This window comes from Oncorhynchus masou, chromosome 16 (assembly GCF_036934945.1).
Source record: "Oncorhynchus masou masou isolate Uvic2021 chromosome 16, UVic_Omas_1.1, whole genome shotgun sequence".
Taxonomy (NCBI): Eukaryota; Metazoa; Chordata; class Actinopteri; order Salmoniformes; family Salmonidae; genus Oncorhynchus; species Oncorhynchus masou.
The window spans coordinates 2,779,069-2,805,976 of NC_088227.1; the positions used below are offsets into that span (position 1 = coordinate 2,779,069).

A 26,908-nucleotide genomic window follows, 5' to 3' on the forward strand; every position below is an offset into this window, starting at 1 on the left:
GGTCATATCAAATTAAACATTTTTGGTAACATACACATGGTTAGCTGATGTTTGCGCTTCTAGTTCCGACCATGCAGTAATATCTCAAAAGTAATCTAACAATTTCACAACAACTACCTTATACACACAAGTGTAAAGAAATGAATAAGAATATGTACATATAAATATATGGATGAACAATGGCCGTGCGGCATAGGCAAGATGCAGTAGATGGTATAGAGTACAGAATATACAGTTGAAGTCGGAAGTTTACATACACTTAGGTTGGAGTCATTAAAACTACTTTTTCAAACACTCCACAAATGTCTTGATAACAAACTATAGTTCTGGCAAGTCGGTTAGGACATCTACTTTGTGCATGACACAAGTAATTTTTCCAACAATTGTTTACAGACAGATTATTTCACTTATAATTCGCTGTATCACAATTCCAGTGGGTCAGAAGTTTACATACAGTAAATTGACTGTGCCTTGAAACAGCTTGGAAAATCCCAGAAAATTATGTCATGGCTTTAGAAGCTTCTGATAGGTTAATTGACATAATTTGAGTCAATTGGAGGTGTACCTGTGGATGTATTTCAAGGCCTACCTTCAAACTCAGCGCCTCTCTGCTTGACATCATGGGAAAATCAAAAGAAATCAGAAGTCTGGTTCATCCTTGGGAGCAATTTCCAAACGCGTGAAGGTACCACCTTCATCCGTACAAACAATAGTATGCAAGTATAAACACCATGGGACCACGCAGCCGTCATACCACACAGGAAGGAGACGTGTATTGTCTCCTAGAGATTAATGGACTTAGGTTCGAAATGTGCAAATCAATCCCAGAACAACAGCAAAGGACCTTGTGAAGATGCTGGAGGAAACAGGTACAAAAGTGTCTATATCCACAGTTAAAACGAGTCCTATATCGACATAACCTGAAAGGCCGCTCAGCAAGGAAGAAGCTCCAAAACCGCCATAAAAAAGCCAGACTGTGGTTTGCAACTGCACATGAGGACAAAGATTGTACTTTTTGGAGAAATGTCCTCTGGTCTGATGAGGTAAATAGAACTGTTTGGCCATAATGACCATCGTTATGTTTGGAGGAAAACGGGGGAGGCTTGCAAGCCGAAGAACACCATCCCAACCATGAAGCACGGGGGTGGCAGCATCATGTTGTGGGGGTGCTTTACTGCAGGAAGGACTGGTGCACTTCACAAAATAGATGGGGGGGGAATTATGTGGATATATTGAAGCAACATCTCAAGACATCAGTCAGGGAGTTAAAGCTTGGTTGCAAATGGGTCTTCCAACTGGACAGTGACCCCAAGCATACTTCCAAAGTTGTGGTAAAATGGCTTAAAGACAACAAAGTCAAGGTATTGGAGTGGCCATCACAAATCCCTGACCTCAATCCTATAGAAAATGTGTGGGCAGAACTGAAAAAGCGTGTGCGAGTAAGGAGGAAACCTGACTCAGTTCCACCAGCTCTGTCAGGAGGAATGGGACAAAATTCACCCAACTTATTGTGGGAAGGTTGTGGAAGGCTACCTGAAACGTTTGACCCAAGTTAAACAATTTAAAGGCAATGCTACCAAATACTAATTGAGTGTACATAAACTGAAATAATAAATCTTTCTCCCTACTATAATTCTAACATTTCACATTCTTAAAATAAAGTGGTGATTGAGACTTGAGTGACTTGAGTGGCTTGAGACTTCATTTCCATTATTAAAGTGAGCTGGAGTTGAGTCTCTATGCAGGCAGCAGCCTCTCTGAGTTAGTGATGGATGTTCAACAGTCTGATGGCCTTGAGATAGAAGCTGTTTTTCAGTCTCTCGGTCCCTGCTTTGATGCACCTGTACTAACCTCAACTTCTGGATGATAGCGGGGTGAACAGGCAGTGGCTCAGGTGGTTTGTTGTCCTTGATGGTCTTTTTGACCTTCCTGTGACATCGGGTGGTGTAGATGTCCTGGAGGGCAGGTAGTTTTCCCCCGGTGATGCGTTGTGCAGACCGCACTACTCTCTGGAGAGCCTTATGGTTTTGGGCGGAGCAGTTGCCGTACAACCCAGGATACAGGTCCTGGGCTGACGTGGTTACACGTGGTCTGTGGTTGTAAGGCCGGTTGGACGTGCTGCCAAATTCTTTAAAACGACGTTGGAGGCAGCTTACGGTAGAGAAATTAACATAAAATTCTCTGGCAACAGCTCCGGTGGACATTCCTGCATTCAGCATGCCAACTGCACGCTCCCTCAAAACTGCATCTGTGACATTGTGTTGTGTGGCAAAACTGCACACTTTAGAGTGGCCATTTATTGTCCCCAGGCGCACCTGTGTAATGATCATGCTATTTAATCAGCTTCTTGATATGCCACACCTGTCAGGAGGATGGAATATCTTTGCAAAGGAGAAATGCTCACTAACAGGGATGTAAACAAATTTGTCCACAAAATGTGAGAGAAATAAGCTTGTTGTGGTGTATGGAAGATTTCTGGGATCTTTTATTCCAGTTCATGAAACATGGGACCAACACTTCACATTCTGAGTTTATATTTTTCTTCAGTGTAGGGCTAAAGTATGATGAAGATCTGAGAAGTCAGTGGTATAACTTTGATAGAAAGATAGATGATGTGGGTTCAAAAGTATTTGTAGCCGAAGCGGTTATAGATTAGAGGACATGATTGATGAGCACACATGTCAAGTAATCAAAACCTGAGTTTAATTTAGCACCAGTGGGGATCTTGTGTTTAAAGCCCGACACTTTTTAACAAGCTTCGGTTCAGACACAAACAATAACTTCATTTAGTTCTCAGACTGAAAATAAATTACTGGGGAAGATATAACTTAATTTCCTGCGTCACGCTGTGCGTTTCTCAAATCTAAATCTCTCGCATCCCCCTCCAAATGGCCGAGCTAATCTCATCATCTTTCACTTTTTTAATGTATTGCAATAATTCAGCCGTTGCCAGCTTTTATTTTTTAATAAATAAGGGCTTACTGACTGTAGCATGGGGCCATAAGTATTGCTCATATCCCACAAGGACAAACAGAAGTGAGTGTGAGCCAATACACACACAAGTGTTATACGCACTTCAATACCTCCATCTATTGGTGCAAAGTCAAAATACAGCCTGAGCTCCCTTAGAATACTACAAGGCTTCTTTTCAAGCATTTACAATACTACAGACCCTGAAAAACAGCCTATACATTGTCTACATAGTGCTGAAAATAATGCGTACCAAAGGAATCAGCCATTTAAAAAGAAAAAAGGGTAGCCTCGTATGCATACTGTCTGAGCTGTAGCCAACTCTTGTCTTACATCATTGCAATGATGGGCCATAATACTTGGCTTATACTTTTAACACAAAAAAAACGGTACTTGAAAGACCCTTTGGACTTTGTGATCGACCTGGGCCGTGATCAGTTGTGCAGCAACGGAAAAGGTTTAAAAACATTTTGCAACAGACAACGAATAGGTACGTTTGTTTTTGGAAAAGTCCAGGTACAGTCCCACCTTGTTCCAGGCCGTCTTCTTGCGTTTGGTGCCCAGTGATAACGACCCTGCATTTGGCCTAAACTGGCTGCCATTGCCTTCTGAAGGAGAGATAGAAGCAGCCCGGGGCAGCAGGGTCTATTTCTAGTCAGACCCGATCTCCGTGGTAATGTGTGGTGATTCAACAATCACATGCAGGGACCTTCAGGGAATGGACTTGACAGGGCGCCGGCCGCGTCCTCGCTATCCACTGATTTATGTACGGAAAGTTGTAAACGAGGCCTGCTATGAGAAATGTTTTATTCTTTCGACTGAATTACATAATTGAGGCCCTGGCACGTTATTATTGCAGGGCCATCACCCCCCTATTATCTTTCTCTCAGTCAGTCACTTGTAATGGCCCGACAATCCATCTTAACCCTCCACCCTTGACCTACCCGTGACCCATGGCTCCGTTGGCAGGCTTGACGATAAACGTCTTCTGCTTGCGTTTCCGCCGCAGCTCCTTCACGTAGTTCTGAAACTGGGTGTACTCGGCGGGGAAGATCCACGTTTTGGGAATAAAGCTGTACTCCTGAGGCTGGCTCTTGATCATTCTGTGTGCGGAGAAGAGAAAGGGGACAATCAGATAAATACATATCTTCACTGTAAATGTGTTTATATAGTAACCAACAGTGGTGTAAAAGAACAGGAAAAGCACTTACTTGGACATATTCCTTGCCAAACAGTCTTTCCGGCAAATCTCCCCCATCCCAGGGAAATGGTTAATTCTCTACAGAAAAAGACATAATAATGTTTTTGAGGCCATTGCGCCGTTTACCTCCAACTTCGCCTCCAAAATTGTAACATTAAAAGAGAAAACCCTGATGTGAGATTACAATGTTCTGACATTTATGCCCAATTACGGACTCAAAACAAAAGGTGACTGTTAGACGTTTCTTAATCTTTATTTGGTTTACCCCATCGTTTTTAATTTAAAGCGAAAAAAGACGATCAATCTTTACTCCAAGGGGTAAGGTAATTGGTTGTGCATCGGAGCTCCGGCAATTGTAGGCAGTGACAGATGAATGAATTGCTTTGAATGCGGGAGAGAGAAAAAAGCCTGGGTTTTTTTGTATTCTTTGACCAAATGAGGTTGAACAGGGGCGTTAATTAGGCTCGTATGAACTGCAGCTTGACAGCAAACTTTCCAAGTAAATCACAGAACGAGAGAAAGAAGGAATGAAGAAAATAAACACGTGTGTGAAAGGAATCCGTGATTATACATACGAGACAGATGTAATTAGGTGCTCTGAGATTTGGAGGAAATCTCACAATTTGGCTGAAAGCTGTGCATGTGAGAGGCATCATGAGTGAAAATCAAAACCGTTTGTTCAGGGATTCCTTTTATTCTCCTTTTTTCTGTTGTAAGCTTGTGAGATTGTATCTGAAAGTCGAATCATTCTAGCGATGCAAAGTATGTAGTGATACTTCCAATTGCCACAGAGAGACATGTTGAGCATATACCCTACAGAAGTAATGTTCAACCAGTTTTGTTCCAACCTACACTTCCTGTATCTTCACTGAGCTATGCCTAATTCCCTTTGACTCTGCAGTGCTTTAATCGATCATTACTGTCCGGGGTAATCAAATAGCTGATTCCGAAGATGGATGGCTAGCACATGGCGCTAGCTGAGGAGGTCAAGTTCACACAGCAGTGAGAGCTCAAATGCAGTTGGGGCCATTTTCAAAAGAACACAAAGACCTCTGAAAAACCTTTGTTACTGTTTTGACTGAGCATCACTGTTGATGTCTCAGTTATTTACAAGAGAGAGAGAGAGAGAGAGAGCTTCTGTCTCCAACGAAGGACCTAGAGCAGTAACTAGATTCTGTCAGACTTAGGCCCTGACAGTTAATCTCAGGAAGAGAAAAATAATAAAGTTCCAAAAAATGTCCAGTTGCCTGGACCACAAATACAAAATTCCACCTAAGACAGTGTTGCCCTAATGTACACAAAAAACAATACCTACTGTATCTTGGCCTAAACATTAGCACTTCAGGTAACTTCCACAAAGCTGTGAACGATCTGAGAGGCAAAGCAAGAAGGGCCTTCTACGGAAGGAACATAACATTTTGCATCCCAATTAGGATCTGGATAAAAATACTTAAACAGTTATAGAAACCATTTCCCTCTATGGATGTGAGGTCTGGTGTCCACTCACCAACCATGAATTCACAAAATGGGACAAACACCAAATTGAGACTCTGCATGCAGAAATCTGCAAAAACATCCTCAGTGTACCACGTAAGACAACAAATAATGCAGAAATCTGCAAAAACATCCTCAGTGTACCACGTAAGACAACAAATAATGCAGAAATCTGCAAAAACATCCTCAGTGTACCACGTAAGACAACAAATAATGCAGAAATCTGCAAAAACATCCTCAGTGTACCACGTAAGACAACAAATAATGCAGAAATCTGCAAAAACATCCTCAGTGTACCACGTAAGACAACAAATAATGCAGAAATCTGCAAAAACATCATCAGAAATCTGCAAAAACATCCTCAGTGTACCACGTAAGACAACAAATAATGCAGAAATCTGCAAAAACATCCTCAGTGTACCACGTAAGACAACAAATAATGCAGAAATCTGCAAAAACATCCTCAGTGTACCACGTAAGACAACAAATAATGCAGAAATCTGCAAAAACATCCTCAGTGTACCACGTAAGACAACAAATAATGCAGAAATCTGCAAAAACATCCTCAGTGTACCACGTAAGACAACAAATAATGCAGAAATCTGCAAAAACATCCTCAGTGTACCACGTAAGACAACAAATAATGCAGAAATCTGCAAAAACATCCTCAGTGTACCAATCAACAAATAATGCAAAATCTGCAAAAACATCCTGCTCAGTGTACCACGTAAGACAACAAATAATGCAGAAATCTGCAAAAACATCCTCAGTGTACCACGTAAGACAACAAATAATGCAGAAATCTGCAAAAACATCCTCAGTGTACCACGTAAGACAACAAATAATGCAGAAATCTGCAAAAACATCCTCAGTGTACCACGTAAGACAACAAATAATGCAGAAATCTGCAAAAACATCCTCAGTGTACCACGTAAGACAACAAATAATGCAGAAATCTGCAAAAACATCCTCAGTGTACCACGTAAGACAACAAATAATGCAGAAATCTGCAAAAACATCCTCAGTGTACCACGTAAGACCAAATAATGCAGAAATCTGCAAAAACATCCTCAGTGTACCACGTAAGACAACAAATAATGCAGAAATCTGCAAAAACATCCTCAGTGTACCACGTAAGACAACAAATAATGCAGAAATCTGCAAAAACATCCTCAGTGTACCACAAATAATGCAGAAGACAAAAACAAATAATGCAGAAATCTGCAAAAACATCCTCAGTGTACCACGTAAGACAACAAATAATGCAGAAATCTGCAAAAACATCCTCAGTGTACCACGTAAGACAACAAATAATGCAGAAATCTGCAAAAACATCCTCAGTGTACCATCAACAAATAATGCAGAAATCTGCAAAAACATCCTCAGTGTACCAGAAGACAACAAATAATGCAGAAATCTGCAAAAACATCCTCAGTGTACCACGTAAGACAACAAATAATGCAGAAATCTGCAAAAACATCCTCAGTGTACCACGTAAGACAACAAATAATGCAGAAATCTGCAAAAACATCCTCAGTGTACCACGTAAGACAACAAATAATGCAGAAATCTGCAAAAACATCCTCAGTGTACCACGTAAGACAACAAATAATGCAGAAATCTGCAAAAACATCCTCAGTGTACCACGTAAGACAACAAATAATGCAGAAATCTGCAAAAACATCCTCAGTGTACCACGTAAGACAACAAATAATGCAGAAATCTGCAAAAACATCCTCAGTGTACCACGTAAGACAACAAATAATGCAGAAATCTGCAAAAACATCCTCAGTGTACCACGTAAGACAACAAATAATGCAGAAATCTGCAAAAACATCCTCAGTGTACCACGTAAGACAACAAACAAATAATGCAGAAATCTGCAAAAACATCATCCTCAAAAACATCCTCAGTGTACCACGTAAGACAACAAATAATGTCCTCACCACGTAAGACAACAAATAATGCAGAAATCTGCAAAAACATCCTCAGTGTACCACGTAAGACAACAAATAATGCAGAAATCTGCAAAAACATCCTCAGTGTACCACGTAAGACAACAAATAATGCATGAAGAACAGAATTAGGATGCTTCCCACAAATGATCAAAATCCAGAAAATAGCAATTAAATTCTACAAGCACCTAAAAGGAATTCTCAAACCTTCCATAACAAAGCCCTCACCGACAGAGAGATGAGCCTAAAGCCTAAAGAAGATTCCCTTCAGACAGCTGGTACTAACACAAAACAGACCCCACAGTGCCCCAAGAGAGTATACAGAACATAGCACTATTTGGTAAAAGACCATAGTATGGCAAGAACAGCTCAAGTAAGCAAAGAAAAATAACAGTCCATCAAAACTTTAAGACATCAACCATCAAGCGCTATGATGAAACTGGCTCTCATGAGGACCGCCACAGGAAAGGAAGACCCAGACTTACCTCTGCTGCAGAGGATCAGTTCATTAGAGTTAACTGCACCTGAAATTGCAGCCCAAATAAATGCTTCACAGAGTTCAAGCTACAGACACATCTCAACATCAACTGTTCAGAGGACTGTGTGAATCAGGCCTTCATGGTCGAATTGCTGCAAAGAAACCACTACTAAAGGACACCAATAAGAAGAAGAGATTTGCTTGGGCCAAGAAACACAAGCAATGGACATTAGACCGGTAGAAATCTGTCCTTTAGTCCAAATTTGAGATTTTCAGTTCTTTGTAAGACGCAGAGTGGGTGAACGGATGATCTCCGCATGTGTGGTTCCCACCGTGAAGAATGGAGGAGGAGGTGTGATGGTGCTTTGCTGGTGACACTGTCAGTGATTTATTTAGAAGTCAAGGCACACTTAACCAGCATGGCTACCACTGCATTCTGCCGCGAAACGCCATCCCATCTGATTTGTGCTTAGTCCCACTATCATTTGTTGTTTTCAACATGAGAATGACCCAGCACACCTCCAGGCTGTGTAAGGGCTATTTGACCAAGGGGAGTGATGGAGTGCTGCATCAGATGACCTGGCCTCCACAATCACCCGACCTCAACCCAATTGAGATGGTTTGGGTTGAGTTGGACTGCAGAGTGAAGGAAAACCAGCCAACATGTGCTCAGCATATGTGGGAACTCCTTCAAGATTGATGGAAAAGCATTCCAGGTGAAGCTGGTTGAGAGAATGCCAAGAGTGTGCAAAGCTGTCATTAAGGCAAAGGGTGGCTAATTTGAAGAATCTAAAAAATAAAATAGATTTTGATTTGTTTAACACTTTTTGGTTATTAAATTATTCCATATGTGTTATTTCATTGTTTTGATGTCTTCACTATTATTCTCCAATGTAGAAAATAGTCAAAATAAAGAAAAACCCTTGATTGAGTAGGTGTGTCCAAACTTTTGACTGGTACTGTTTGTACAGACTCAGTGAGCATGGCCGTGCTATCGAGAGAGACTGACATAGCCTGTCTTCTTTTGAGAGCCAGGTCTGTCTATGTGCACACTGCCCACAAAATGAGGTGGAAACTGAGCTGCACTTTCTAACCTCCTGCCAAATGTATGACCATATTAGAGACACATATTTCCCTCAGATTACACAGATCCACAAAGTAATTGAAAAAAAAATCCAATCTTGATAAACTCTCATATCTATGAGAGGAAATACCACAGTGTGCCACCACAGCAGCAATATTTGTGACCTGTTGCCACAAGAATAGGGCAACCAGTGGAGCACAAACACTGTTTATTTTCCCTTTCATACTTCAACTATTTGCACATTGTTACAATGCTGTACATAGACAATAATATAACATTTGAAAGGTTTACTGTTCATTTCTAATTGTTTATTCCCCTTGTTTAGATTATTTTGTTTATTGTCTATTTCACTTGCTTTAGCAATATAAATATGTGTTTCCCATGCCAATAAAGCCCATTGAATTGAATTGACGGACGTCAGCAGGACAAAGGAGCTGATTGTGGACTACAGATAATGGAGAGCCAAGCACGCCTCCATTCACATCGGCGGGGCTGTAGTGATGCGGATTGAGAGCTTCAAGTTCCACTGTGTCCACATTACTACAGAATGATCATGGTCCACACACACCAACTGTCACGAAGAGGGCACGACAACGCCTCTTCCCCCTTAGGAGACTGAAAAGATTTGGCATGGGCCGTCAGATCCTCAAACAGTTCTACAGTTGCACCATTGAGAGCATCGTGACTATTGAGAGCATCTTAACTGACTGCATCACAGCTTGGTATGGCAACTGCAAGGTGCTACAGAGAGTAGTGCCTACGGCCCAGTAAATCACTGGGGCTAAGCTCCCTGCCATCCAGGAGGTGTCAGAGGAAGGCCCTAAAAAGTCATTGACTGTTCTCTCTGCTACCACACGGCAAGCGGTACCGGTGAACCTATTCTGGAACCAACGGGAACCTGAAGAGCTTCTACCCCCAAGCCATAAGACTGCTAAATAGTTAGATAGTTAACCGATAGATACCCAGACTATCTAATTTGAACTCTTGACTCTGATACTGTTTATTATCTATCATGTTGCCTAGTCACTTTATCCCTACCTATATGTACATATCTACCTCAATTACCTCGTACCCCAGCACAACGACTCGGTACTGGTACCCCGTGTATATTGCAAAGTTATCGTTACTCATTGTGTATTTATTCCTCTTTTTATCATGTTTCTATTATTACTCTGCATTGTTGGGAAGGGCCAGTGAACCAGTGAGTAAGCTTTCACTGTTAGTCTACACCTGCTGATTACAAAGAACAAAGGTTCTGCCATTATAAAGTGGCTGGCACTATGACAGGCTGGCACACTCTTCATGTGATCTGGCTGTTGTACTGGAGGAGCCCGGGGACACAGCAGGGACACTGACATGCCTTGTCTCCAAACCTCCCCTCCATCTCCTCTTCTCGGATGCCAAAGCAGAGCAGTGTGAAAGCAGCACTGGGCCGTGGGGGTTGAACCAAGGAAACGAGTTCAAACGAGTTAAAGTCAAATCAAAGCTACTTCTTGCTCCCCTCATGGTACACTGGCTGCTGCTGAGGCGCTCACCGTGGCCGTTCTCACTTGGTGTGACACGACAGCACTGAAGGGTCATACAACTATGCAAGCAACAGGGGGAAACTCTGGCTGGTCCCTGGGCTTGACCAAGTGAGGTGTGTCACTTATTCATAGGTAAGCCAATGATGGTCTTAAAGGATTGGAACTACAATTGTTTTACAAGATATGTTGTTCAGTGGCAAGAAAAAGTATGTGAACCCTTTGGAATTACCTGGATTTCTGCATAAATTGGTCATCAAATTTGACCTGACCTTCATCTAAGTCACAACAATAGACAAACACAGTCTGCTTAAACGAATAACACAAAAACAACTACAAGTTTTCACGTCTTTATTGAACACACCGTGTAAACATTCACAGCGCAGGGTAAAAAAAAGTATGTGAACCCCTGGATTTAATAACTGGTTGACCCTCTTTTGGCAGCAATAACCTCAACCAAACATTTTCTGTAGTTGCGGATCAGACCTGTACAACAATGGACCATTCCTCTTTACAAAACTGTTTCAGTTTCGTAATATTCTTGTGATGTCAGGTGTGAACCGCTCTCTTGAGGTCAATCAGGTTGAGGTCAAGACTCTGACTGGGCCACTCCAGAAGGTGCATTTTCTTCTGTTGAAGCCATTCTGTTGTTGATTTACTTCTCTGTTTTGGGTCGTTGTCCTGTTGCATCACCCAACTTGTGTTGACATTCAATTGGCAGACAGATAGCCTAAAATATAGATAAACTTGGGAATACATTTTTCCATCGATGATAGCAAGATGTCCAGGCCCTGAGGCAGTAAAGCAGCCCCAAACCATGATGCTCCCTCCACCATACTTTACAGTTTGGATGAGGTTGTCATGTTGGTGTGCTGTGCCTTTTTTCTCCACACATAGTGTTGTGTGTTCCTTCCAAACAACTCAACTGTAGTTTCATCTGTCCACAGAGTATTTTGCCAGTAGCGCTGTGGACCGTCCAGGTGCTGGATTTTTGGCCAGCAGTGGCTTCTTCAGTGGTGTCCTCCCATAAACACCATTCTGTTTAGTGCTTTACGTATTGTAGACTCGTCAACAGAGATGTTAGTATGTTCCAGAGATTTCTGTAAGTCTTTAGCTGACACTCTAGGATTCTTCTTAATTCTTAACCTCATGAAGTATTCTGCAAAGTGCTCTTGCAGTCATTTTTGAAGGACAGCCACTCCTAAGGAAAGTAGCAACAGTGCTGAACTTTCTCAATTTAGAGGTAATTTGTCTTACCGTGGATTGATGAACATCAAGGCTTTTAGAGATACTTTTGTAACCCTTTACAGCTTTATGCAAGTCAACAATTCTTAATCTTAGGTCTTCTGAGATCTCTTTTGTTCGACGCACGGTTCACATCAGGCAATGCTTCTTGTGAATATCAAACTCAAATTTTGTGAGTGTTTTGTATAACTTTAACCAACATTTTCAATCTCATCTCAATGATTGTACTCCAGGTTAGCTGACTCCTGACTCGAATAGCTAGGGGTTGACATACTTTTTCCAACCTACACTGTGAATTTTTTAATTATGTAGTTTTCTTGTCTATATTGAATACATTAATATGTGTGTTATTAGTTTAAGTGTGTGTCCATTGTTGTGACTTAGATGAAGGTCAGATACAATGTATTGACCAATTTATGCAGAAATCCAGGTAATTCCAAAGGGTTCACATACTTTTTCTTGCCATTGTATAAAATGACAATGGGATAAGCAACATGTGTGTGGAAAGGAAGTAGAGCTGTGTGTCCCAAGACTCCAGGGTTGCCAGATCTAGCAAAATAATTTAGCCCAATAATCACTCAACCACTTTCTTTTTTTTTGCCACAAGAGAGGAGTGCCCACATTTATCCAATAGGTGTCTCCATAATGACAATCTAAAATTACTTCACCTTGTTCTCTGCATTTTTCAATTTAATTGGTATGACTGGAGAAGTATGTAGCTAACTACTAGCGCTAACCCTTGAGGCAAATCTGATCAGCATGAGGAAAGCCACCTACATATACAGTTTCAATCTCTAGGTCAAACGGGGTGGCAGATGAGAGTTTTAGTGAGACCACTTATAACAGCACCACCTATAGGCCAATCAGCGCCATTATTTTTGACCAAGTTACTCATGGCCTCTAGTTTCTGTGTGCCAAATTAGAAAGAAAGTGAACAATCTACACTGAGCATACCAAGCATTAGGAACACCTACAACGAGTTGAACCCTCCCACTAGGACTGGGCGATATATCAAGTTTTTTTTTCGTTATATTCGACTGTATTTAAGCATAGATATGGAAAATGCCTGTGAAATCATCACCAAAATGTTGCAAAAAAGCCAGCTCACTGCCTCTGGTGAGGATTCATCACCAAAAGTGACAAGCCAGCTATGAGGTGTCATCACCAAAATGCAGCTCAGCCTTTCACTAAATGTAACCAAAATGGCAGAGAAGTGTAATGAAATCATCACCAAAAAGGAAAGTGAGGAAGCCAGCATCTCACATGGAAAGTGAGGAAGCTCTCAGCCTCTCTGAGAATGAAATCAGGAAAGTAAAGCCAGCTCAGCCTCTCGTGAGATGAAATCATCACGTGAGGAAGCCAGCTCAAGAATGAAATCATCACCAAAAAAGGAAAGTGAGGAAGCCAGCTCACAAGGATGAAATCATCACCAAAAAGTGAGGAAGCCAGCTCAGAGAATGAAATCATCACCAAAAACGAAAGTGAGGAAGCCACCAATCAAAAAAGGAAAGTGAGGAAGCCAGCTCAGCCTCTCTTGAGGATGAAATCATCACCAAAAAAGCCAGCTCAGCCTCTCGTGAGGATGAAATCATCACCAAAAAGGAAAGTTCAGCCTCTCTTGAGGATGAAATCATCACCAAAAAGGAAAGTGAGGAAGCAGCTCAGCCTCTCGTGAGGAAAAAAAGGAAAGTGAGGAAGCCAGCTCAGCCTCTCGTGAGAATGAAATCATCACCAAAAAGGAAAGTGAGGAAGCCAGCTCAGCCTCTCGTGAGGATGAAATCATCACCAAAAAGGAAAGTGAGGAAGCCAGCTCAGCCTCTCGTGAGGATGAAATCATCACCAAAAAGGAAAGTGAGGAAGCCAGCTCAGCCTCTCGTGAGAATGAAATCATCACCAAAAAGGAAAGTGAGGAAGCCAGCTCAGCCTCTCGTGAGAATGAAATCATCACCAAAAAAGCCAGCTCTCTTGAGGATGAAATGAAATCATCACATCAAAAAGGAAAGTGAGGATGAAATCATCACCAAAAAGCCAGCTCAGCCTCTCGTGAGAATGAAATCATCACCAAAAAGGAAAGTGAGGAAGCCAGCTCAGCATCACCAAAAAGGAAAGTCTCAGCCTCTCGTGAGAATGAAATCATCACCAAAAAGGAAAGTGAGGAAGCCAGCTCAGCCTCTCGTGAGAATGAAATCATCACCAAAAAGGAAAGTGAGGAAGCCAGCTCAGCCTCTGGTGAGGATGAAATCATCACCAAAAAGGAAAGTGAGGAAGCCAGCTCAGCCTCTCGTGAGAATGAAATCATCACCAAAAAGGAAAGTGAGGAAGCCAGCTCAGCCTCTCGTGAGAATGAAATCATCACCAAAATGAAAGTGAGGAAGCCAGCTCAGCCTCTGGTGAGGATGAAATCATCACCAAAAGGAAAGTGAGGAAGCCAGCTCAGCCTCTCGTGAGAATGAAATCATCACCAAAAAGGAAAGTGAGGAAGCCAAGCCTCTCGTGAGAATGAAATCATCACCAAAAAGAAAGTGAGGAAGCCAGCTCAGCCTCTCGTGAGGATGAAATCATCACCAAAAAGGAAAGTGAGGAAGCCAGCTCAGCCTCTCGTGAGAATGAAATCATCACCAAAATGGGCAGCAATGAAATCATTTTTCAGCCTCTCGTGAATGAAATCATCACCAAAAGAAGTGAGGATGAAATCATCACCAAAAAGGAAAGTGAGGAAGCCAGCTTCTCGGAGGATGAAATCATCAAAAGTGAGGTCTGATGAAATCATCAGCCAAAACTAATCAGTCCTGAGAATGAAATCATCAAAAAAAGGAAAGTGAGGAAGCCAGCTCAGCCTCTCGTGAGAATGAAATCATCACCAAAATGTAAAGGAAAGTGAAAGTGGAAGCCAGCTCAGCCTCTCAATGAAATCATCACCAAAAAGGAAAGTGAGGAAGCCAGCTCAGCCTCTGGTGAGGATGAAATCATCACCAAAAAGGAAAGTAAAGCCTCTTCCATCACCTGCAACTTGAGAATGAAATCATCACCAAAATGGAGGGGAAGCCAATGGGTGAAATCATCACCAAAAAGAAAGTGCCAGCTCAGAGACATACCTCTGCGTGAGAATGAAATCATCACTCAGCTCAGCCTCGTGAGAATGAAATCAATGCCGATTCCAGTCGCCCGATTCCCAAAAAAGTGAGGAAGCATCTGCTAAAAGACAAACTGAAAGCCAGCCAGCCTCTCGTGAGAATGAAATCATCACCAAAATGGAAAGTGAGGAAGCCAGCTTTGATGAGCGAAGACCGACAGGTGTGCATGACAACTGACAGCTCAGGGAGCAACAAAGTGATAAAAGCGTTGCCTCTGGTGAGGATGAAATCATCACCAAAAAGGAAAGTGAACAACTGGATCCGCCTGCCTTGGGCATCAGGCTTGACATCACCAAAAAGGAAAGTTGCCTCTCGTAAGTGTGACATTGGATAATTAAAGTGCAACAAAAAAGTTATTGTTCAGGCCAGCTGTAGGCTAATGTGTTAGTAGTTGTGTCATTCTGCCAATCTAACCACAGGCTGTTTTAATTATAACAACATTATCTAAATTAATAAATTTTCAATCAAAATGATTATATAAATTACATATTCAAACAGCTAGTGGTCAAACATTCCTAAACAATAGAATAGACATGGAGAGACTTGTTTCTAGCACAGACTGAGCTCAGTCTACACACTCACCAGCTCATCACAGAGTCCCCAACCAGGTGGGGTTCAAGACAGAAGATGATAGAATGAATCCTGGAACAAGAAAAGGCCATAGCCCGTGTCTGGATTCAGAGAAGAAAAGCATGCACCTGGTGTCCAACTATCAGGATATTGATGTGTCAGAGTCAGTGAACAAAGCCATAGGCCCACTACAGGAATTCACTGACATGCTGTCTGGGGAGAACTACGTCAGCGTCTCATACCTCAAGCCTGTGCTAAACTTGTTCAACAACAGCCTCCTGTAGCCAGAGGAGGGGGGGCACGCTCACAAAGAAAATCAAGTGTGCCACACTACAGTATCTCAACGACAAGTACGAAGATCCTTTCACAGTTGAACTCCTTGATATAGCCTCGCTGGTGGATCCCTGGTTCAGGACAACATATAAAGCAGATGACAAGATTGACAGCATCAAACAAAGAGCTGTTTTGGAGCTGAAGTCTCTGCTAGCTGAGGAAAGCACACGTCACCCTGGTCACAACTGTGCACCAAGAAGAAGAAAGTGAACCTGTGTCTAAGAAGGGCAAGAAAACACTTGCAAGCTTCTTCAAGAAGACAGTGCAGTCGGGCCCACAGTCAGAGGAGGACAACATCAAAACTGAGTTGTCAAGTTACTTGATGATGTCCCCTGGCACAGACCCAGACAAAGACCCACTTGAGTGGTGGAGGCTCCATGAGGCCAACTTCCCAAGACTGAGTAAGCTTGCTTAAAAATTACTTGTGCAACCCTTCGATGTCTGAAAAGTGTTTACCTCTATTGTGTTTGAGGCAAAGATGTACTGCATTATTTTCTAATTCATTTCTCAACACGAATTATACTGCACCCTTCCCCCTTTAGAACTTACTTCACAAACAAACATCTTTACATTAAAGAAAGAAACCCCACCCCATGTGGAAGGTAACAGGCATACCAAGGCAAAGATGTGCCAAATTGTTCCCTACATACCTGGTAGTTCCTGAGATCAGCGATTTTCTCGTGCTGCACAGCCGAGTCGCTCCAGATGAGGTTGGCTGTCTCGTCCTCATCTCGGGTTTTCAGGAAGGCCATTTCATTGATCGCTATCCGAACTGGAAAACATAACATAATTGAATAGTCACTAAATTAGTCAAGTCATTCACCACTGGTCACACCACATAATTTCAACGTGGATAATTGGGAAATATTTGGTTGAGAAGTTGATTCAAAGAGATTACAACCAATGTTCACCCACTCAAAAAGACAGACAAAAATGTGTTGAATTTCCAATATGTTATCAATATGCTTTCAAACCATTTAAAAGCATAGCAAAGTCCAAATGGGAATACAATGTCAGATATCTTTTTTATTTGTACAACAGATTGTGTTATCACTTTAGAGACAAATGACCTGGATTGCAGTTGAGATCCCATTAAAAGTACATGGTGCATGTGATCAATGCCGTTCGAGATTCAGAACAGATTATTAAGGCTATCAGATCCATGCTATCCTGAACATGAGAAGAAATGTGTAGTTACAGTAACCTCTAAATGTGGCCATGGATGTTACTCATTTAAAGGTTGAATGTTACATTTGTTTGTAAAATAGCCTTTATTTTAGGCTATTTAATGTATTACAAAAGTAAGTTGACAAGGCAACCAAATATCAACATTTAAAGGAGATGTATGTGCTGCTTGGAGAGTTCCATGTGTGCAACTGACTTAGTCTGGCTTTAATTCCAGTTTGTCTACAAATTAATAATCAAAATGTCCGTTCACGTCTCCATCTCAACTAAAGATCAAAATTAAAAAAATGGACTAAATCAAAACATTAAATGCAGTTGATGACTTTTTTCTAATCCAATGTATTTTCTACCGAGTTTCCACGTCACAATACGTTGACAAATGACATAAAACAATGTTAATTCAACCAGTTTGTGCCCAGTGGGTAGACATTCATCTCACTAATAATAAGTAGGTTATCTCTATTCATATATGTTTTTTTTTACTTCAGTAATGCATCTCAGGCTCTATTTTTGGCTGGTGGTAGAGGTTCAAAGTGTCAAATGCAAGTGAGTTTGCAATTTCATAATGTAAAAACTGGAGCACTGGCATTTTCCACCACTTATGCCAGGCTCAGCAATTTACGCTAAGGTGGGAGGGGAGGCAATATTTAAGGTGTGTCCTTAAAAACAAGCGCAAAAGTGACAATTTCATACAATGCTGAAGGGAAGTTTCAAGACCCACTAAAAGCAGGTCTTACCAGTGTGTATTAATAGTGTTAACGCATGGATTTTGAGAGCGGAAGTGCAGCCTATCCAGTCGCGACGCCCATCGAACCAGAGATGTGCCTTTTGTGCCGGTGAATCTCCTATTTAGTAAATAAAAAGCAAGTTTTCCCCCATTTAGTTTAATTTGATTAAAAACCAAGCATAGCCTACCCTCTCCTTTAATCAAGGCCGGGTCAGCATCTTCGCATAGGTGCATCTTTTTATCCTGGGCATGCATTAGCTAAGTAGCCTATGAATAAAGGGGTTTTATTCATAAGTTTTTGCCCTCATGCTTTTTCATGATTCACAATTGACATACCCGCATACTTCATTTCGCTAGTTAAAGTAAGCTATCCGTCCAAAGAGCTCCCCTCGTCCGGCTTACCAAAGACGCTGTCCGCAAAAACTATTCAGTGCTCCTATAATGCCATATCAACGGCACATTCTTTTTGAGAATGTGCCTTGCACATAGGAAACGATACAATTCACAGGAGCCTAGTATTTTGTATAGCCGTGTGAATGTTACAAAGACATTTAGGCCTGGGTGTGCACACAGTGCCATAGAACGAGGGATGTGATTTATGATATCATGATTCTGACCCCATCCTATTTAGAAATATCGTTGTTGTTTTACAAAACAGATTGCTTGTTTTTGTTTAATTTGATTAAAAACCAAGCTTAGTTTCCCCTCAAGTTTGGGAAAAGCAAAACAGTGAGCGGACATCCCCTTTTAATCATTATTTTTGCCAGCTCCTGTTATTATTTTGCCCATCATGAAACGACAGATGCGATGATGCAGGTGGACCTCGTATTTAGAAGTAAAACTAAGTGGCTTGTGCGAGCCAGAGTCCTATTTACCAACATTTAAGTTATTTTCCTCCAGACTGAAGGACGTCACTGGAGGCTCCGGACTGGAGTCCGTCGTTGTTGGAGGCTTCGTGCCATGGATCATCACTGGAGGCTTCTTGCCATGGATCATCACTGGAGGCTTCGGGCCATGGATCATCACTGGAGGCTTCGGGCCATGGATCATCACTGGAGGCTTCTTGCCATGGATCATCACTGGAGGCTTCATGCCATGGATTATTACTGGAGGCTTCGCCATCACTGGAGACCATCATCACTGGAGGCTTCGTACCATGGATCATCACTGGAGGCTTCGTACCATGGATCATCACTGGAGGCTTCGTACCATGGATCATCACTGGAGGCTTCTTGCCATGGATCATCACTGGATCATCATTATTACTGGAGGCTTCTTGCCATGGATCATCACTGGAGGCTTCTTGCCATGGATCATCACTGGAGGCTTCATGCCATGGATTATTACTGGAGGCTTCTTGCCATGGATCATCACTGGAGGCTTCGTGCCATGGATCATCACTGGAGGCTTCGTGCCATGGATCATCACTGGAGGCTTCGTACCATGGATCATCACTGGAGGCTTCTTGCCATGGATCATCACTGGAGGCTTCATGCCATGGATTATTACTGGAGGCTTCTTGCCATGGATCATCACTGGAGGCTTCGTGCCATGGATCATCACTGGAGGCTTCATGCCATGGATTATTACTGGAGGCTTCGTACCATGGATCATCACTGGAGGCTTCGTACCATGGATCATCACTGGAGGCTTCGTACCATGGATCATCACTGGAGGCTTCGTACCATGGATCATCACTGGAGGCTTCGTACCATGGATCATCACTGGAGGCTTCTTGCCATGGATCATCACTGGAGGCTTCTTGCCATGGATCATCACTGGAGGCTTCATGCCATGGATTATTACTGGAGGCTTCTTGCCATGGATCATCACTGGAGGCTTTGTGCCATGGATCATCACTGGAGGCTTCATGCCATGGATTATTACTGGAGGCTTCGTACCATGGATCATCACTGGAGGCTTCGTACCATGGATCATCACTGGAGGCTTCGTACCATGGATCATCACTGGAGGCTTCGTACCATGGATCATCACTGGAGGCTTCGTACCATGGATCATCACTGGAGGCTCCTTGCCATGGATCATCACTGGAGTGGAGTACATACTGGAGGTCTCGAGCATAGAGCCTGCACAACCCGTCCTGGCTGGTTGGTTACTTTGGCCCGGCACGTGTGGGGGCACAGGCACAGGACGCACGAGGCTGTGCAGATGCACCAGAGACACAGTGTGCAGAGCCGGCGCAGGATAACCTGGGCCATAGAGACGTACTGGCGGCCAGATGCGCTGAGCCGGCACCCTCCGACCTGGTTGGATGCCCACTCTAGCCCGGCCGATTCGGGGAGCTAGAAGGTAGCGCACCGGGCTGTGAACGCGCACTGGAGACACCGTACGCTCCACCGCATAACACGGTGCCTGACCAGTACGACCTGACTCAGCCAAACTCCCCGTGTGCCCCCCCAAAATATTTTTTTGGGGGGGCTGCCTCTCGTGTCTGCTTCGTTGATGTGACTCCTGGTAGCGAAGTTGTTCCTCCCTCGCTACTTCAGCCTGTTTCCATGACAGGGTCTTGTCCCCTGCCATCACCTCCTCCCATGTCCATGATGTCATCAATTCTCTCTTCTCCCGGGCCCAGGATCCCTGTTCCTCCTGGCCACGCTGCTTGGTCCCTTGTTGGTGGGTAGTTCTGTCACGGGCGTCGTCAGAAGTGGACCAAGGTGCAGCATGGTGAGCGTACATATTCCTTTTTATTAGAATGTCGCCAACAAAACAATAAACAATACAACCAAAACGACCGTGAAGATCAACAGGGCTATGATGCCTCTAACAAAGTTAACTAACCACAATCAAAGGAGGGGAAAAGGGCTACCTAAGTATGATTCCAAATCAGAGACAACGATAGACAGCTGTCCCTGATTGAGAACCATACCTGGCCAGAACATAGAAATAAAGAAAGATAGAAAACAAAACATAGAATGCCCACCCCACATCACACCCTGACCTAACCAAATAGAGAAATAAAAAGGCTCTCTAAGGTCACGGCGTGACATCCAGGAGGCCGGTGACGTAGACCTCTGAAACTGGTGCACGGAATGAGCAACAGTACCGGAGGGATCCGTGACAGTTAGGCCTGACAATATTCCACAAGTGCATGGCTATGACATCTAATCTCCAGGTTGGTTCCTAATTCGGCTTCTTAAATTAAACTTTTTACACGTTGGTTTATAATTATTTTGGCTACCAAGCAAAAACTGTATCAGTAGCTAGGTTTCCATCCAATTGGCAGCAGATTTTCATGCAAATATTCTAAAATATGCATAAATACATTTTCCCAACAGTGGTGTGTTTCTACCAAACTGACTTGTTTGGACACAAATCTGTGTGTGATGACGTAATGCAAACCGAATAAAAATCTAGAGTTTCCATCACTGTTGCGTAAAATACCAAATGTGCTTGCCTACTCTGTGCTTGGCGTGTGTGCTCCAGCCAACAGGTCGCAGATAGTGCAGGTAGTATGCTGTGTGAGTAGACTAGAGTCTACATGATTATTATGGATAAGAATATATTTACTTGTCAAACAGCAGTCAAGCATCGATCATCATGTCACCAGAATAAGACCCTCAATATTTATTGGAAAGGAGCATCAAACTCATCACCATGCACTTTCACCATCCTGTGAAGTTCATTATAACTTATTTCATCTGTAGCCTAATGAACTGCATGGTTTCCCAAGTTGTAGTGACCCCAAGTTTACTTTGATATGATGGTTATTGTATCAATATTTGCACATAAAGGCATTTCCACCACCATTTCTCACATAATTAATTTTACTGAAAATCCCACCATGTTGAATGAACAAATGATCCGTCGGGACTGATATAACTGTTTCCATCACAGCTGTCATGATTTTTTTTATATACTGTTTGACTTTACTCACATAAAAACAGTGGATGGAAATGTGGGTAGTTATATAATTAAAATTGTGAAGGAGAATATTTTAGTTTTTATGTATTTAAACAGAAACTATCAATCGTACAACGCTCAATGTCATATACGTCTCTACAGTGGATGGTTAGCGGTGTTATGGTGAGTCTGTAACCAAGTGGAGAGTGGGAATTTACCATATGTCATATACGTCTCTACAGTGGATGGTTAGCGGTGTTATGGTGAGTCTGTAACCAAGTGGAGAGTGGGAATTTACCATATGTCATATACATCTCTACAGTGGATGGTTAGCGGTGTTATGGTGAGTCTGTAACCAAGTGGAGAGTGGGAATTTACCATATGTCATATACGTCTCTACAGTGGATGGTTAGCGGTGTTATGGTGAGTCTGTAACCAAGTGGAGAGTGGGAATTTACCATATCAGGGAAAAATCCACTTGAACAGCCCTCAAACTGGTATTTACTAGTAAAATCTGCCTGAATCCCTTTGTGACAGGGGCAATGGAAAGCTTGTTGTGTGCAACAGGAAGGTGCAATTGAATGAAAGATTCACAAAAAAAGTTTTTAATTGTTAAAACATTTCTAGCCTGTTTATCTATAGGCAACAGGGTTGATGTGTTATGCTCAACGCGGGCATTTGTTCACCACAAAACGCCAGGAAAGGGCCAAATAGTGTAAAAGCAGGTGAGCTGGTTCTACTCTATGATTTGACTATTAGATGTTCAATGTTTCATATTCAAATGAGAGTTCAGTTCACATAACAGGGTTGACCTTTAAATGAGGGACAGACAGTATGTGAATGAATCCCTAAATCACAAGAAATAGATAATCACCTTTGGAAATGACTTTGTCAAAGCAACAAAATAGGGCTTTACAATAATGGTGAAAACGTTTTGAGTATTTTGGGGGGTTAGTAGGTTAAACTCTTCCTAAAAGTCACAGAGGGTGCACGGAGGGACATGTTAAACACTTCCTAAAAGTCACAGAGGGTGCACGGAGGGACATGTTAAACTCTTCCTAAAAGTCACAGAGGGTGCACGGAGGGACATGTTAAACACTTCCTAAAAGTCACAGAGGGTGCACGGAGGGACATGTTAAACTCTTAAATAAAAGTCACAGAGGGTGCACGGAGGGACATGTTAAACTCTTAAATAAAAGTCACCGAGGGTGCACGGAGGGACATGTTAAACTCTTCCTAAAAGTCACAGAGGGTGCACGGAGGGACATGTTAAACTCTTCCTAAAAGTCACAGAGGGTGCACGGAGGGACATGTTAAACTCTTCCTAAAAGTCACAGAGGGTGCACGGAGGGACATGTCACAGAGGGTAAACTGTTAATCTTTCCTAAAAGTCACAGAGGGTGCACGGAGGGACATGTTAAACTCTTCCTAAAAGTCACAGAGGGTGCACGGAGGGACATGTTAAACTTCTTCCTAAAAGTCACAGAGGGACATGTTAAACTCTTCCTAAAAGTCACAGAGGGTGCACGGAGGGACATGTTAAACGTCACAGAGGGTGCACATGTTAAACTCTTCCTAAAAGTCACAGAGGGTGCACGGAGGGACATGTTAAACTCTTCCTAAAAGTCACAGAGGGTAAGGGACTCTTCCTAAAAGTCACAGAGGGTGCACGGAGGGACATGTTAAACTCTTCCTAAAAGTCACAGAGGGTGCACGGAGGGACATGTTAAACTCTTCCTAAAAGTCACAGAGGGTGCACGGAGGGACATGTTAAACTCTTCCTAAAAGTCACAGAGGGTGCACGGAGGGACATGTTAAACTCTTCCTAAAAGTCACAGAGGGTGCACGGAGGGACATGTTAAACTTCATTCCTAAAAGTCACAGAGGGTGCACGGAGGGACATGTTAAACTCTTCCTAAAAGTCACAGAGGGTGCACGGAGGGACATGTTAAACTCTTCCTAAAAGTCACAGAGGGTGCACGGAGGGACATGTTAAACTCTTCCTAAAAGTCACAGAGGGTGCACGGAGGGACATGTTAAACTCTTCCTAAAAGTCACAGGGACATGTTAATCTCTTCCTAAAAGTCACAGAGGGTGCACGGAGGGACATGTTAAACTCTTCCTGCAAACATGTCAAAAGTCAGAGGGTGCACGGAGGGACATGTTAAACCCTTCCAGAGGGTAAAATGTTAAACTCTTCCTAAAAGTCACAGAGGGTGCACGGAGGGACATGTTAAACAAAAGTCACAGAGGGTTGTTAAACTCTTCCTAAAAGTCACAGAGGTGCAGGGAGGGACATGTTAAACAAAAGTCACAGAGGGTGCACAGGGACATGTTAAACTCTTCCTAAAAGTCACAGAGGGTGCACGGAGGGACATGTTAAACACAGAGAGTCTTCCTAAAAGTCACAGAGAGTGCACGGAGGGACATGTTAAACTCTTCCTAAAAGTAAAAGTCACAGAGGGTGCAGGGAGGGACATGTTAAACAAAAGTCACAGAGAGTGCAGGGAGGGACATGTTAAACTCTTCCTAAAAGACATGTTAAACTCTTCCTAAAAGTCACAGAGAGTGCAGGGAGGGACATGTTAAACTCTTCCTAAAAGTCACAGAGAGTGCAGGGAGGGACATGTTAAACTCTTCCTAAAAGTCACAGAGAGTGCACGGAGGGACATGGAGGGGTGCACATGTTAAACTTCCTTCCTAAAATGTCACAGAGAGTGCAGGAGGGACATGTTAAACCCTTCACAGAGGGTAAAAGTCACAGAGAGTGCACGGAGGGACATGTTAAACCCTTCCCTAAAAGTCACAGAGAGTGCAAAAGTCACAGAGAGTGCAGGGAGGGACATGTTAAACCCTTCCTAAAAGTCACAGAGAGTGCACGGAGGGACATGTCAAAATGCTGAATTGTCACTTTAGAAAGTCTTTATTCATATTGACAAACAGATTTTGTGAATTCTCCATGTGGTCTATATTAAAGGGCACTTCATTTCATATAGGCCTAACAGGCTTTTAAAATTCAATATTGGTGCATCATTTCTACTTAACATATCAAAAGGATGCAAAAAGACACTCATTTTGTGGAAAAACCCAGTACACGTTAAGTTCTGCCTGTTGGACATTGGTTGCAATGCTCTCATCTCATCAAGTTCGTTTACTTGTCATATGTACATGAAAGACATGGAGTTACTACATTACGATAATGTATCATTTTTGTCGTCATTTAAATGCATGTTTGTGCTTTTGGTATGTGTCAAGTACAATAAAAATGCATTTTGAAAACATATATTGTTTCTTGGCCCACTGTTCTGGCCCCTGTAGTGGAGCTTGATTTCCATTAGGCCATCGTGTAATTCCATTGTTGACCACTTGTGGGCCACTGTCCTGTGTTGATGTGCGTTGTTCATTTAATATGCTAAATCCTGTAGAAGAATTGTTTAGATTCTAAAAATGGTGAAAGTCACACTGTGGAGTTGCAGATGTTATCAAACTCCATCCTTCTTGCTATCATTTTGTAGAAGTATGGTAAGTAAAAGTAATCATAACATATGTGGTATTCAATTCATGATGATATTTTGTACGGATGATCGTTTAATGACATTTATGACTCTTCTTGATAGCCAAATGGATATCTGTTCAGTGCATTCGATCTTGTCATGTTTAGCGGAATTATTTACATCCGATTGAATGCATAATGCTGCATATTTCGGTGTTTATGAAAATGTATACAAATCCATGCTGTGTTATTATTGAGAATGAAGTATTCTAGTATTCAGCTATAAGTCATAGTCATTGTTCTTTCCTTTCTATATTTCAGTTTGACTAATTTCAGTCACTATTACTGTACCTACGAAGCAGTGGCAATAAATCATCCTTCAACACTACAGTAGCTGTACCGGGTTTATCTATCCGCTAAGAAGGGGACTCTTTTGCAAAAGAAGTATGCATACGGAACTGGCAGAATACCACCCATGAGATGGATTGTCATGCCAGTAAATGTTGTATATTGTGTTCTGTGATTAAAAGTTAACCTTGTATACTGCCAGTTCTGCAGTCTTAAAACCTCTACAGGATTGGTGGGTCCCCGGAAGGACGGTTTCCCTAATGTAGGCTAATGTGATTAGCCTGAGGCTGTAAGTAACAAGAAAATGTTCCAGGACAGAGACATATCTGATATTGGCAGAAAGCTTAAATTCTTGTTAATCTAACTGCGCTGTCCAATTTATAGTAGCTAATACAGTGAAAGAATACCATGCTAATGTTTGAGAAGAGTGCACAGTTATGAACATGAAAATGTATTAATAAACAAATTAGGCACATTTGGGGAGTCATGATACAACATTTTGAACAGAAATGCAATGGTTAATCGGATCAGTCTAAAACCTGGCACTTACACTGCTGCCATCTAGTGGCCAAAGTCTAAATTGCATCTGGGCTGGAATAATACATTATGGCCTTTCTCTTGAGTTTCAAAGATGATGGTACAAAAAATACATGTTTTTGTCTTTGTATTATCTTTTACCAGATCTAAATGTGTTATATTCTCCTACATTCATTTAACATTTCCACAAACTTCAAAAAGTTTCCATTCAAAAGTAGGTACCCATATTCAGACACCATGGTCTCTCTCTCACTAAGCAGTTTGGACCACCCCATCAGCAGGCAACGCATTGCTGAGCTTATGGATGGCCCTGACATTCGCAGTTGAGATGTTAAGGCTTTCTGTATGTTCGGTCTTAAGAGTCCCTTCCTTACTGTCCATGTTGGAGCAGGTGACATGATTTTTGAATAACTACCTCATCTCTGTATCCCACACATGCAATTATCTGTGAGGTCCCTCAGTCAGGCAGTGAATTTCAAACACAGATTCAACTATAAAGACCAGGGAAGTTTTCCAATGCCTCGCAAAGAAGGGCACCTATTGGTAGATGGGTAAAAAATAAAACAGACATGAAATATCCCTTTGAGTATCGTGAAGTTATTAAATGACACATTGGATGGTGAATCAGTAAACCATGTCACTACGAAGACACAGGCGTCCTTCCTACTCTGTTGCCGGAGAGGAAGGAAACCGCTCCATGAGGCCAATGGTAAATTTAAAACAGTTACAGAGTGTAATGGCTGTGATAAGAGAAAACTGAGGAAGGATCA

The 26,908-nt window shown here is 42.3% G+C and overlaps 1 protein-coding gene across 1 annotated transcript in view; it reads right to left on the reverse strand.

The window, feature by feature from the left end:
* The window catches only part of ttll7 (tubulin tyrosine ligase-like family, member 7), a 157,802-nt gene that overhangs the window by 102,755 nt on the left and 28,139 nt on the right, over positions 1–26,908 (reverse strand). Inside the window, exons 4-6 of the mRNA XM_064990545.1 lie at positions 16,638–16,759; positions 4,182–4,249; positions 3,915–4,073 (exon numbers count right to left, since the gene is read on the reverse strand). Of these exons, the coding sequence (XP_064846617.1) occupies positions 3,915–4,073; positions 4,182–4,249; positions 16,638–16,759 (349 nt within the window). The remainder of the gene's footprint in view (positions 1–3,914; positions 4,074–4,181; positions 4,250–16,637; positions 16,760–26,908) is intronic.